The following is a 13,419-nucleotide window of genomic DNA, read 5'->3' as shown; positions in this document are numbered from 1 at the left end:
TACTTTCTATGTTTCTACTTAGTCCCACACTCATGCTCACCCCACTTAAAAGCACATTCCTAGTCCACAAGTGAGACCCCACTTACACTAATGAAGCAGAATTCTTTTGGCTGCTCCAGTATTTAACCTTAATTTTTTATTTGTAAATTGAGTAGATTGAGTGAGCTCTAAGTCCTATAACTGTGAGCTAGAAAGTTTACCCCATAGAAAGGAGTCTGAAGGACATTCCCCCCTCATGCCCTCTAGTTCTTACTCTACCCTATGTGAGGCAATTGATAGGAAGAAGTCTCCAAAGCCTGGGAATTTTGAATGAATAGGAAGTAGTTGTACCCAGATATCTATGAGGCTATTAAATATTTATGCTACTTTATCTTTCTTGTTTAATCCTTTCCTCTCCAGGCAGCAATAAGCATCTTTGGAATGGTTGGGGGACCTCTACTTGGACTCTTCTGCCTTGGCATTTTCTTCCCTTGTGCCAACTCAACTGTAAGTGTTCCCCTTGGCAGCCAGATGAAGAGGTAGCTCCCACGAAGGGCTGAGGAGGGACAGGAAGACTGGGTCAGGGCTTTGGTGAAGACTGGGTCAGGGCTTTGGTTTTGGCACTGGAGAGGGGAGGGAACACGTACTAGGGAGGGATGGGTAAAGCTCCTGAATTCTGAGTGGGGTATGTGATGTAGGGTGCAGTGGTGGGCCTGCTGGCCGGACTCATCATGGCCTTCTGGATTGGCATTGGGAGTATGATGAGCAGCATGACCTCGAGTACAGTCCTCCCTCCCCACAATGCCACTGACTTCCCCTCATATAGAAACACAACAGTTGTCACTATGACCACACTGATGCCCTCAGCAGTGTCCAGGTGAGTAAAGGCTGTATCTTAGGTGGTTGGGTGGGGGGAGAAGTTGCTGATCACTGGAGCCATCCTAGGGTGGGCCATCCTAAGGTAAGCCTAGGAATGTGCTTTTAAGGTGTCAGGTGTAGAAGAAGACATAAAATATTGTGATGCCTCCAGACTGGTACTCCACTCTTACCCTTCTGTTCTCCTCAGTCCCACAGGACTGCAGCGATTCTACAATCTGTCCTACTTATGGTACGGTGCACACAGTTCCACCACAGTCATTCTTGTGGGACTGCTTGTCAGTCTCCTCACTGGTAAGGAGAAACCAAGCTGAGGCAGATGGAAACAATGATGGGGGCAGTAGGAAGTAGGGGTTAGAGGAGTTTTGGGGAGTAGCAGGTAGCCTGAGTGATTCTGGAAGAGGGAGGAGGGACAGCTGGTCCCAATTCTCTGGTCCATCTATAATAGCCAGGTTTTTTATCTAATATGTATAAGGGTACTGGGATAGTAGAGCATCAATGAAGAAATTGCTTTGGCTTTGGGGAAAGCTGAGGGCCTAGGAGAGACTAATTAGGACGTTTGGCCTTTAGGTGGAACAAGGGGCCAGCCCCCAAACCCTCGGACAATTTACCCAGTGTTGCCACGGCTGTTTACCCTCCTGCCCATCTCCTGTCGGGACCATCTGCCCTGCCAGGGCTATAGCCAAGTAATACACATAGTATTTAAATACCTTTCTACATTTGTTCTTTATGTATGTCCCATGTCCTCTCCAGCACCTTCTACCACATCCATTTCTTTACCTTGCCTAATTTTTTCCCCACTTTTTCTTCCTTTTCTGATAAGTGTGAGCTCTTTCTAAAGACCTTATAGGAGATTCCTGACTTGAGCCATATCCCTTGGTCCCCACAGTATAGAGGAAAGATTCATCTCTTGCATTTTCTCACCTGTACAAAATGGGGGCTGGAACCCTTCCCCAGAGCCCCTGTCTCTCCATTGCAGCATCCTGACTGTACCACACCTGTTTTATTTCTAGGACATCTCCTATAAGACAGATAAGATACCAGAGAAGATAAGCAGTGGAAAGCTGACTGGCTGTGGAGAAGAGGAAGCAGTGGTACCTGAGCAAGGCCACATCCAGGGGGACCATGGTTATGCCTTCATACTACAGGAAACGTCACTGTGACCTGGGAGCAGAACAGAATCCATTGTCTCTGACTCTCCCTCTACCCATGAGGAAAACATATCAACCGCCTCTCCCAGTAAACCAAAAGCAAGCCTGTGTCTGTTCCAGCAGGGATATCTGAGCCTGGTGACCCAGTATGCACCAAAGAACCATCTTACTGCATGAAGTCCTCTACACAATAGCTGGAGCCATGATTTCCTGTCACTTACCATCCTGTTATTTCTGATTATTGTTGGGTTTTGCCCTGTCCTTAAGCAGGAAGTAGTCTATGACAGAAGAGGAGTCGATAATATATTCCCCAGGGAAGGGCTTCTTCAGGGATCTTGTGGGAGACTGGTTTAACTTAAAACCTTCCACTCCCCCCAACCCCAGCTCCAGACAGAGGTTGAGAAGAAACCATGGTCCCCGGGAGCTACCGCTGGTGGAAAATTTATGTTTTGCTTCTGTTGCTAATTAGAACTAAAGGGTTTATTAGGCCTTGTAAGACTGATAGGGGAAGCTTCTGGAACATTCTACAGGAGAAAGGAGGGATAGGACAGGCTCTGACCAGAAGCAAAAGCAAGAGCATTGACCAGGCTGGCTACTTCCTGTCCTCTAACTAATCTTGGTCTCACACCACGTGTCCTGTGCCATCCCGCCTGAATGTTATTCTGCCTCTTGTTGAGGTTTTTTCACATACCCATTTGCCCTGGGGAATACAGTTCTTTTACCTGGACTCATCTAGCCTCTTCTTTATTGCAGCTGTCCAGTATCCACCCCGAAGGCACCTTTCTTTATGGTATAGTGTACCTAACATAAACCTTCTTTGCCTGCCTACCCTGGCATCAAAATCTGAGTCAATGGGAATTGATCTGGGAAACTTTTCTTCTTGAAAAGTAGTCACTGGGAAAGTCACTTTTCTCAAGTCCCCTTTATCTCTTGCTCCTTCCATTGCCCAGCCTTCCTTTGCACACTCTCTTCCTCTCCCTTGTCAGCCATGGCTCAATACTTCCTTGCTCTGGTAAGTGGGAACTTGTAGGGGCCAGGCTGCACTTGGAGAGGTGCACTCTGGCACCTGTGATGAGATTTAAAGGGGTCCTTCCTAAGTACCTCAGAGAGCTCTTGGACTCCAAAGGAGGATATGACAGTCAGATCCTGAAAGTACTGGGTAGAGGCAAGGTCAGGGGCCTCCCTCCACCACCCTACCACCTCACCTCTACCATCTTTACCTCTCAGGGAAAAGAGTTCATGTAGTATATGGTGCCTTCTTTAAGTAGTCTATGCCTCTCTCTTGAAGCAGGAAGAAATATTTACCTAGAAGGTCAAGAGAGAAATGGGCAACTGAACAGTCTAAACTAGCTAATTCTAATTCTTCTGTTATTCCCTGGAAAGATTGTTCCCCTGTCCTTCATCCCTGGAGTGTACATTCCCAGACTTCTTTCTCCCTCTTCACAATCCTCACCCTACCCCCACCTCCCTACCCTGGCCATCTCAGCCCAATGAAGAAGACATTGTTATTCGACTTTTAAAAATAGAATATTTGAGCTGGACTTTTATGGTCTTGGAGTGAGGAACACTGTGCTCACACCCTCCTCCCACACCTGGACTCCACAGCCCCCAATTCCCTCCCACCCCCAGTGCAGCTGCCTGAGAAGCAGCTCCATCCAAGCTCCCCATAGTCTGGTCCCTGCAGATTTATGAGTTCAGCCTTGGCTGAGGCCTCCTTATGGCTTCCAGCCATGTCCAACTGCTCCTCCACATCCTGGGCAGCCCCAGACCTCAGACCCTCCCTGTTTCCTCTTCTACCCCACCTCAATTGGAGTTTTCTCTTCTGTGCCCCTAACCCCCAAACTTGGAGCTCTTGCAGCTCTTCTTCCTGTCAGGTCTATGGATCTTTATCTTAAGTGCTGAAATAAATATGCCTTAGTATCCCCATGACTCTAACAGCTTCTATGTAAGGACAAGTTAGGAGGAGACTCCCTTTCCATCCTATGTCCCAATCAGACCCTTAGATACAAGGTTTTAGACTGAGGGCTGATCGAGAAAATCATACTGCTTCCATATGGGCTTTGGACTCCATTCCCGGTTAATTTAGGGGCAGAGAACTTCTTAGTTTGTAGTGACTACATTTCAGACACACCAATGCAAGTTGGGAGTCCAACTTTTGTCCTGTTAGGAAGGAGCCTTGTTTCCGGATGCCTAAGTGTGGGTGGCAAAGGGAGTTTAGTCTTGAGAGTGTTGGGAGGAAGCAGGATATGTAGTGGAAAGACCACTGGTTCTAGATGCACCACACACAGATTTGCAGGACTCAAATCCTGCCCCAGAAGCATATGACTTCCGGCAATTACAACCTTTCTGGAGTTTAATTTCCTCTGCTCTAAAATGTGAGAGTTGGACTAGATAGCCCCTCAGGACCTTCCAACTTTCAATTTAGGATCTGGTAATACTGAAGTAGATAAGACAGCTGGGACTTTTCTCTGGAAATTAGAAATGTAAGAGCTGGGGGGTTGTTTACATGTAAATATGACTTGCAGAGGAAGGAAAAGGAATGGGGAAGGAAAGCAGCAGGGTCCAGCAAGGGACAAAAAGAGGGGCATTTGGAGCATTTCCCTGGGAGGATAAGAAGTGTGAGTCTATGATTGTCCTGCCTAAGGAAGGCTGATTACCTTAGATTTGATTTACATTAGAACCACCTAGTTCTTTAGCACACACTCTTCCATAATTCCCAGTGATGCTTATGTGGTCGTAGGGCCGAAAGATAAATGCTTAGTTTTTGGTACAATTTTGAACTTGCCAAAATCAGTGAACAGCCTCCCCTCCTTAATTCCCAATGGTGCTAAATACTTTGCTATACCTGCCATCCAGGTCCTCTCTACCTTTGCCCTTGACTGAGACTAGTCTCATAATCTACATAGTTAATTCAGTAGATCTTTGTAAGAGAGGTAAGAGGGAGAGATGGTTTGAAGAAATTCCATCACTAACACAATGACAGGCATCCTGAGACCTGCCATTCCCAACAATGGTAACTGAGTCACTGTGAAGCTGTATTTCAGAGTCAAGTCTTGGTACTTCTGCCTTCTACCTTCCTTGTGGCCCCTCAGCCAAAAAGCTCCCTAGACTCCAACTGCTTTCCTCAGAAGGGATATATGTGTACTGGGGATTCTGAAAGCAGACCCTGAAATGGATCAGTAGGCTAGAAAGTCAGAAAGGATAAGTAAGGCCAGGTTAAGGGGCCAAGCACAAGGGAAACAGATGAAGTTATTTGCTGCTGCAAGTTGGTGAGACTGGCTTGGGAGGAATGAACTCCACCTCTCCAGGGACTTGGGGCCTGACTGTTGATTCCCACATTCTCTGGCCAGGAGCACTGCTAGTAGGAGGGTCAAGGCCAGATGGCCCCAAGGCTCCAGCGTAGAGGCGAGATCTCATTGGCCATTTCTGCAAGACATGGTGATAGGAAATAAGTAATATTTACAATACATGTTGCAGAAACCCCAAATCATTCTCTTGCAAGCCCTAAACTCTTAGAACCCAAACTCAACTTTCCTCTAGCATCTCTGCCTCATTAAACTTCATACCTCACAAAATTACATTTAATTTGCATTTATATCCATATGAATGTGTTATTCTCCCACTCCCCCAAGAAAGGCAAGCTCAGGAGGACTGGGACTAAATTCATTTGTTTCCCCAGTACTTGGCACACAATTGATAATAAGTGGTGGTTGAGCGGCCAAATTAAAACTGTTAAGAGGCTCAACCTGAAATTCTAAACGTAGGTAGAGAAAATACTTTCCTCAAACTTTTTTGAGGCCATGAAATGAGTACCCAGTCTTCTGCCCTAAATTCAAGTGGCCAGTGAAAGGGCTAGGTTAGCTTTGCACCTGTTGTCCACAGTCCCCTGTACTGCTCTATCCCAAACCTTATGAGGTCCCCAAGGAAAATGAAGTCTGAGCAGTTGTCCCTTTAACATAGGTTATCAGAGATTCACTGGATTTAAGGGTTGGAAGGAACTTTGATGGCTATCTAGTCCAGCCCACACCCAAAAGAAGTAAGGACATTAATATATTCACCAAGTGGTCCTCCAGCCCCTGCTTGATGACCTCTGGTAAGGGGGTACCCACCCACTCTGATGGCAGGCCAGTCTGCTGTTGAAGCTATCTAATTAGCCAGTTTTTCCTGAGATCAAGCCTAAATTCTCCTCTTGGCAATTTTAAGGCTAGCCCTTCCCAGGGCCAAAAAATCCTTACCTCCACCCCTTAGAGACTACATGTTATAGTAGGGCCATTCTCAAAATGTGGCCCTAGGATCCCAAGACCCTTTCAAGAGGTATGCAAGATCAAAACTATTTTCATAAAATTTTTTTCACTTCCAAAACAGTAGATATTGATAGATAAAATGCTCTTTGGAGTTAGTGGTTTTCCAGTGTAAGTGGGTTCTGAGACCAGAATGTTTGAGAATTGCTTGCTATAGTAGAAAGGGCATTCATTAGTCTCAGTATTAGAAGCCCTGGGTTTGAGCCCCACCTTCCGCTTAACTAGCTGTTTGTCCTTGGAAACCACTTCTCTGGAGGCCAAGTTTCCTCATCTAAAGAATGAGGAGGTTGGCTTCCTCTGATATCTGAAGCCTTCCCTCTTTCGCTGTGTGAAAGGTAGAGTGAGGTAATGGCCCAGCCCTTCCCCTATCTCTTAAACTAACAGTATTCTCATTCTATCTTCTCTCTGACCTGACTCTAAGTCAATTGTATTACCTGTGATGTCAGGATTCTCATTCAAAATTCTCACCCCTTGGACTCAGATTCTTGCCTTTGAGCTAAATTTTCCTACTCCAGTACTTTCAGGTACTCTGTCTGCTAACACAGCTCACCACCTCTTTTAACATTTTTGGACAAGAAGCAGTGATGGGAGTGTTAGGGCATAGAGAGTTAGGCTTGGAGAGAAAAAGTTCAAATCCTGCTTCCTCTACTTAACAAATTTTGTAACTCTGGACAATTCACTTAACCTTTCAGGCTCAGTTTTCCTCTCTGTAAAATGGCAAAAACAGTAGCTATCTCATAAAGTTGTTTTGAGGATATATTTATGTAAAGTGATTTGAAAACCTTAAAGTTCAATATAATGTTGGCTATCTTTTTTTTTTAAGAAGGGGAAAAGAAATCATTTGTTACTCTGCAGCCAATCTGGTGATGGGCCTTACCAAACTTAGGCAGGACCTTGGGATAACAGACACAGTGTCCATGAAGCCCCTGCAGCCCAGGAGGACTGTTCACAGGTTGCTCTCTACTAGACAAAATCTTTTGAGAATGATAATAATCATTCCAAGCTGTCTTTCTAAATCCAGTGTCACAACCCCACCATGGTAAGACTTCAGAGTAGTCTTTAATAAACCCAAATATTTTCTTGATACTATTTAATTTTTTTTAATGATGGGAATGGTGTCATGAAGAAGGCTAAAGTGAAGTTTACAGGCTGACACAGTTAAACTCCCATTACAATCTTATTGTCCAGGAATAAGGGCTTCCCCTTCCCCATACATCTACCACTTGTATTCTAAAGACAGTGTGCTGCTGTGTATATAGGGACATGTTGGGTAAGCATCTGGGTCCCCAAACCTGTTTTTCATCAAAGGGAGGGCTGTATAATAGTGTTAGGAAATAATTATTGGGGGCTAGCCAGCCAGACAAGTATCTTCCTGGCTATTATTCCTCTCTATTTAGGAGGCAGACAGAGTCAGCCTCAGAATCACAGCAGCTCAGACCTGCAAGAGACCTCAGGCCACCTAGTCCAAGCTTCATTTGACAGAAAAGGGATTTGAAACCTAGAGGGGCAGGCAGCCCATGATCATCTAGCTAGTATAATAGTACAGTAGGGTTTCAAATTCCTGAGTTCTCTTTTCACTATACCATGCTCCTCTCTCTGAAATCTGTTCTTGGCTCCTCCCTGCAGCCCTTAGACATACCCTGGACCCTCCCCAGCTCTATACTGCACTGCCCCTCCCCCCCCAGATGCCCTCAAGAGAACTGAAATCTACCAGCTCAAGACATAGCATTTCCTACACAAAGAGGAATCCTGAGCTTCACATACCAAAGTAAGAGCCTACTGTTTCTGGCATCCTCCACCCCCTATCATAGGGAGAAGTATCTCATAGTTACCTTGAGAGGGTGCAAGTAGCGGAGTCCATGCAGAAAGGGAGGCCAAGCTGCCCCTGGCAGCTCCTGGCCTAGGGTTTGGGTAAGATGGGCTATGTAGCTAGTGGCCAGGACCAATACATCCAGTTTGGAGAGCTTGGTGTCTGGAGGCACTGCAGGTAATGCTGCCTGCAGGGCCAGAAAGGCCTGACGCAGAGTCCTTACTCTACTCCGTTCACGGGCTGCATTCTCGGGACTGGACTCACCCTGTGTTGTGTGTGGCCCAGGATAGAGAAGAATTAACACCGTTGTTCTTTCTCTCAAATATACCACTTGACTCCCTTATCTTACTATTCCAGCCCATCTCATCTCCCTCCTGAAGCCAGTTCTGAGCACCTGGCTGATCCTGAACCATACTCTGAACCCCTACTCCACCCCAAAATGTAGGTATTAGAATCATGAGCCCAGTCCTTGAACAGGCTTTGGGCCAAGCTGTGGAAAGGTGAATAACAGCAGCAATAATAAGTAACATTTCTATAATGCTTTGCGTTTTACAAAGTACATTCCTTATGCCATTGTGTGGTAGGTAGTACAAGTATCATGAGCTCCATTTTATTTGGGAAAATGGAACCTCTCAAAGACGTGAAGCAATTTGCCTGTGGTCACGCAGCAAGTAAGGGCCATGGCTGGGCCTGAAAACACATTCGATTCCACAGCCAACATTCTTTCCAATCTGCCGTTCAGGAGTAGGTGGCTGCCATGCCAAGAATTGTCCCTTAAACTCCAAGAGCTCCAATGACCCCCCCTTCTAGGAAAGGAGCATTAGCACTATATTAGCTCCAGCCCCCAAACATGGTGCCTCACCTTTGTTAGAGTTGCCACCCTCCAGACATACTCTCCACATGGAGACTGGCCCCCATTCTACTCCCATCCCCTTTATCCCCGCCAGTTCCATCTTCCCCTTGACCCTGGTGGGTCAGGCCTTTGTTGATCTTCTCTAGGGATGCCCTTTCTCCTTACCCTGCCAACAGCCAAGCTCCTGGCTCTGGGGTTACGGATGGTGGGGCCAGGTGTGCTCCATCTCTGGCTGCCCCAGCTAGTCTCTCCCCATAGTCCCTGCTTTGCCTTCATCAGGCGGCTCCTCTTCCTTTCAGTGCCCAGTGCCAGTCCAGATCTGCTGCTGTGGCCGCCCAGTCCGGGCATCCCTGGAGAAGTCCTGGCTTCTCTCTGTGTCATGTCACCCTGCTGAGATGGGGTGCTGCCCACAGGACAGGGAAGCAGCTCCTGTGTGGGCCCCTGGGCTGTGGCTGGCCGGAGCTAGATGGTCAGCTGGCCAGGAGTGTCTATATCTGTGGGAGCTGGCGCCAACTCGGCCCTGCTCCACTCCTTGCTCTGGGAAAACCGCCCACCCAGCCCATCCCCCTCAAAAACCTCCTGTTTGCCTTGCACCCCAGCCTGGGCAGGGGGAGGACATTGTGAGCTGGGGATGGGGGGAGGGAGGAAAGGGAGGGAAGAGGGTGATGTCTACTGGGAGTGGCTAGCATTGGGAGGGGACCCATGCTGAGGAAGGCTGGAGGGTAGATGGAAGCTGAAATTTATTCCCCTTAGTCAGGCCCCACTCGGAAAGGATACTTGTGGAAGCCTTGGGAACACTGTTTGGGGACATCAGTCCTGCCTGCTGGAGTTCAGTGGAGACTACTAAGACCCAACTCCCCCCCAAAAATACATCTAGTCCCTGTGAAATGTGTCTCAAAAACTACTACACTCAAGAGAAAGTTCATCTATCTCCCTTTCAGCAAAAGTGCTTCCTCTCCCGAATCTCCCGAGAATCCACCAGCATCTGCTAAGCTCTTATTATGTGCAAATGTCTGAGCTAGGTGGCTTTAGAGACAAAACTGCAAATGTTCCTGCCCTCAAGGAACTTCATGGCCAGAAGGGAAAGGGAGAAGGGACCATTACCTTTGAGTGTAGTACAAATTTGGGAGTGACGAGGACAAAAGTAAGATCTAGACAAAGTGCATAGAGAATATTTTGGGAGAGAAGAGCTTCAGACAACTTGGATTTAGGAAGGCTACAGAGAGGAGTTGGTTCCTAAGCTGAACCTTGAAAGAAAATAAGTCTTCTGGAAGGGTCAAGTGGGGAAGAGAATTCATTCCAGATATGAGGAAGATGGATACCCTCCAAGTAAACTCCTGAATGTAGGAAATGGCAGGAATTCCATAACAACTAATAGTCCAGTTTGGTTAGAATGCAGAGTATAGGAAAGGGAGGGATGGGAAATAAGGATGGAGCTAGGTTGAAGAGATTGCAGGGGTCTTTCAATGCTAAGGAAAGGAATTTCTATTTTATCCTAGAGGCTACAAGTCTCTAGACAGTTTTGTGTAGAGTTGTGGTATGGCTACTCTCAAACCTTGGGAAGGTTATTTTGACAGCTGGGTGAAGAATGGATTGGAGAGAGGGGATGTTGAGATTTAAGGTTTAGGGGGTGCAGAAGACCCCAAAATACCAACAAGGCTGGTCCTGCTGAATGAATTCAACTCAAGTCTTCTCTCAGCCAAAGCAAAGCAAAGTTTATTAGAGATTCACCATAATGGGTAGACTCTTAAGGAGCCTAGGTATCTGTGCCGCTTGTATTGGACAAGCAGACCAGAATAATCTGACACAGAGTCTTCACTAAATAATTCTGGCCCCCTCATGGAGGCAAGATGGAGCTTATATATAGAATGATTATGGGAGGGCTCTAGGGGTGATCTAGAGGAGGAGTTTGGGGAGGGTCTTCAGGAGTTAAATGAGGTCAGACTCCAGCAATGGGAACTAGCTGGAGGCTACCTGGAGATGACAGACAATGGAGGGCTAGGCTAGTTTAAGGGTAACAGATTTGGGTTACAGACACCTTGGAGGATCAAGGGTGGGAAGTAGCTGGACAATGGAGGGCTAGGCTAGTAACAGAGTTTTGGGTATTAGTGATAATGAAAGGCTTATGGGCTCAGGCAAATTCCTCATCAAAGTGGGAAGATTCAAGGAGAGTTCAAGGGGGTTCCCAGAGCCTGCACCCCATCAGGGAGAGGCTGGAAAGGTTGGACACAGGGAATACAATTGGGAGGCTATGGCAAGAATCCAGGTAATGAAGGCATAAACTAGGGTGGTGACCTTGGAAGTGGAAAACGAGGTAGAGGAAAAGGATATTGGGAATAAAGAATCTGCAATTTGGAAAATGATTTGATATGGGAGTTAAAGTGACCTTCATGTTTCAAACCAAGATGTCTGGGAGGATGGTGGTGCCTTCCACAGAAATGGGGAATTTGGGAGAAGGAACAGGTTTGGGAGTATGATGATGAGTTCCATTTTGGACATTTGAGTTTGAGGTGCCAACAAGTGAAGGGGATCCAGAAAGCAGTTGGTGGAAGCAGGACCAACATTTAGAAGAGAGATCCGGGTTAACAATACAGATTTAGGAGTCATCTGCATAGTGGTGAAAATTGAAGTTATGGAGCTCACCAAGGAAGTATAGAGAGAAAAGAGGAAAGGGTTGTAATGGTAATGTAATTTTGAATTTATCATGCTAGGCAGACAGGCCTCTTCCTGGTAAGGCCCACTCTTCCATTTATTCCTTGAATTCTTTTCCTTCCCTTCTCTTTTGGGAGCTTGTCCCATCAATAATTCCCCCTCTATCATCTTAAATCTCTCCATATATACTTTTTCTTTTCTTGAAGCCTAAATATATGTTCAGTCCCCTATCCTTATTCAATTCAATTCAACAAGCAGTTATTAAATGCCTACTATGTGCATACACATTGTATTAGGCACCAGGAATAAAAAGGCAAAAAGGAAACAATCCTTGTTCTTGAGTGGGGAAACAGTAGACCTTCCACACAGTAAGCAGCTTGCCCTAGTCTAACTTATGCACTACCAGCGGCTGTTTCCTTGTCTGCTTCTAGGTAATAACCTCTGATGTCTGATGGTCACTGAAAGCTGTAAGGTCCAGAGGTGGCACAGTGAATAGAGCTCTGGGCCTGGAGTCAGGAAGAGCTGAGTTTAAATCCAGCCTCAGACACCTATTGGCTGTGTGCCCCTGAACAAGTCACTTTCCATCTGTTTGCCTCAGTTTCTACATATGTAAAATGAGGATAATAGTAGCACCTCTCTCCCAGGATTGTTGTAAGGATCAAATGAAATAATATTTGTAAAGCACTTAATACAGTGCCTGGCATATAGTAAGTCCAATATAAATGTTAGCTATATTATTATTATTACTTCATTAAATCATGAACATTAGTATTTCAAATATCAACTTTTTGTTGTTCAGTTGTGTCTGACTCTGTGACCCCATTTGGGGTTTTCTTGGTAAAAATACTGGAGAGGTTTGTCATTTCCTTCTCTAGCTCATTTTACAAATGAAGAAACTATGGCAAATAGGGTTAAGTGACTTGCCCAGGGTCACAAAGCTAGAAAGTGTCTGAGGACAGATTTAAACTTGTGTCTTTCTGACTCCAGGTCCAGTGCTCTATCCACTTTGCCACCTACCTGCCCCAAGTATTCCCCTTAAGGAAAATGTAGTAGAGGTTAGGAATTAGTATTTTGTGTTTTAGGGAGGCCAAAAGACATGAGCCAAACCTAAACTTTGTTTAAGAAATAGTTCTGCTCTGGGTTGAGAGACATAATGAACAACAGACAATAATAGTAAGTAACTTATCCTCTCTTTTTAGAATTCAGGCTCCCTTAAGACTAAAGCCGGTTTAGTAGATAGCTGGTGCTGCTTAGGGGCATGACCTTGGGTACCATGAACAGCTATACTATGATGGACTGTAGAGGAACACCTAGTTCAAAAATCTCTCCCTTACTATAGACAGCCCTACCGTGTTTCTCCGATAATAAGACCTATCCCGAAAATAAGCCCTCCCCTTACTGTGTAAGAATCCTCTAAAATAAGCCCCCCCGAAAATAAGCCCTATTGAGATTGCTACTGTAGTGAAGGTGATCCCCTGCGCTACACGCTACATTACGGTACCCTCTGTATGCACCGTTCCCCCCCCACCCCTCCCCGGGTGAAACGCACGCCGCGCTCCGAGCTGCATCCAATCAGAGCTGCAGCAGTGAGCAAGTCATCCTGTTCTTCCCCAGTGATTTGCTTGCTGGCGCCATTGAGAGCAGTGCCGCGGAGGAGAGCTGAGGCAGGACAACATAAAAACCCGGTATGTAAGTGAGAGTGAGGGGGCATGACGGAGGATAAAAAGGGCATGATGGAGGAAAAAAGAAGAACTCAGGGGGCATGATGGAGTGAAAAGAAGGACTGATGGTCATAAT

The 13,419-nt window shown here is 46.1% G+C and overlaps 2 protein-coding genes across 2 annotated transcripts in view; one reads left to right on the top strand and one right to left on the bottom strand.

Annotated features, from left to right (window-relative positions):
- SLC5A6 (solute carrier family 5 member 6) overlaps window positions 1-3,935 on the top strand; it is an 11,787-nt gene extending 7,852 nt beyond the window's left edge. Inside the window, 5 exon segments of the mRNA XM_069072061.1 lie at window positions 346-486; window positions 678-856; window positions 1,046-1,149; window positions 1,426-1,541; window positions 1,869-3,935. Of these exon segments, the coding sequence (XP_068928162.1) occupies window positions 346-486; window positions 678-856; window positions 1,046-1,149; window positions 1,426-1,541; window positions 1,869-2,018 (690 nt within the window). The 3' untranslated portion in view covers window positions 2,019-3,935.
- Window positions 3,936-4,724: 789 nt separating this feature from the next.
- On the bottom strand, window positions 4,725-9,351 carry TCF23 (transcription factor 23). The gene is made up of 3 exons (XM_069072060.1): window positions 9,136-9,351; window positions 8,140-8,382; window positions 4,725-5,432 (listed from the first exon to the last, which is right to left on the bottom strand). Exons 1-3 carry the CDS (start codon window positions 9,349-9,351, stop codon window positions 5,256-5,258), a joined length of 636 nt encoding a protein of 211 aa, XP_068928161.1. The 3' UTR covers window positions 4,725-5,255.
- Window positions 9,352-13,419: the final 4,068 nt, after the last annotated feature.

This window comes from Petaurus breviceps, unplaced genomic scaffold (genome assembly GCF_028583685.1).
Source record: "Petaurus breviceps papuanus isolate PSGF00001 unplaced genomic scaffold, PetGlider_PUasm1.0 90845, whole genome shotgun sequence".
NCBI classification, from domain to species: domain Eukaryota; kingdom Metazoa; phylum Chordata; class Mammalia; order Diprotodontia; family Petauridae; genus Petaurus; species Petaurus breviceps.
This window is presented reverse-complemented; position numbering and strand designations above follow the sequence as displayed.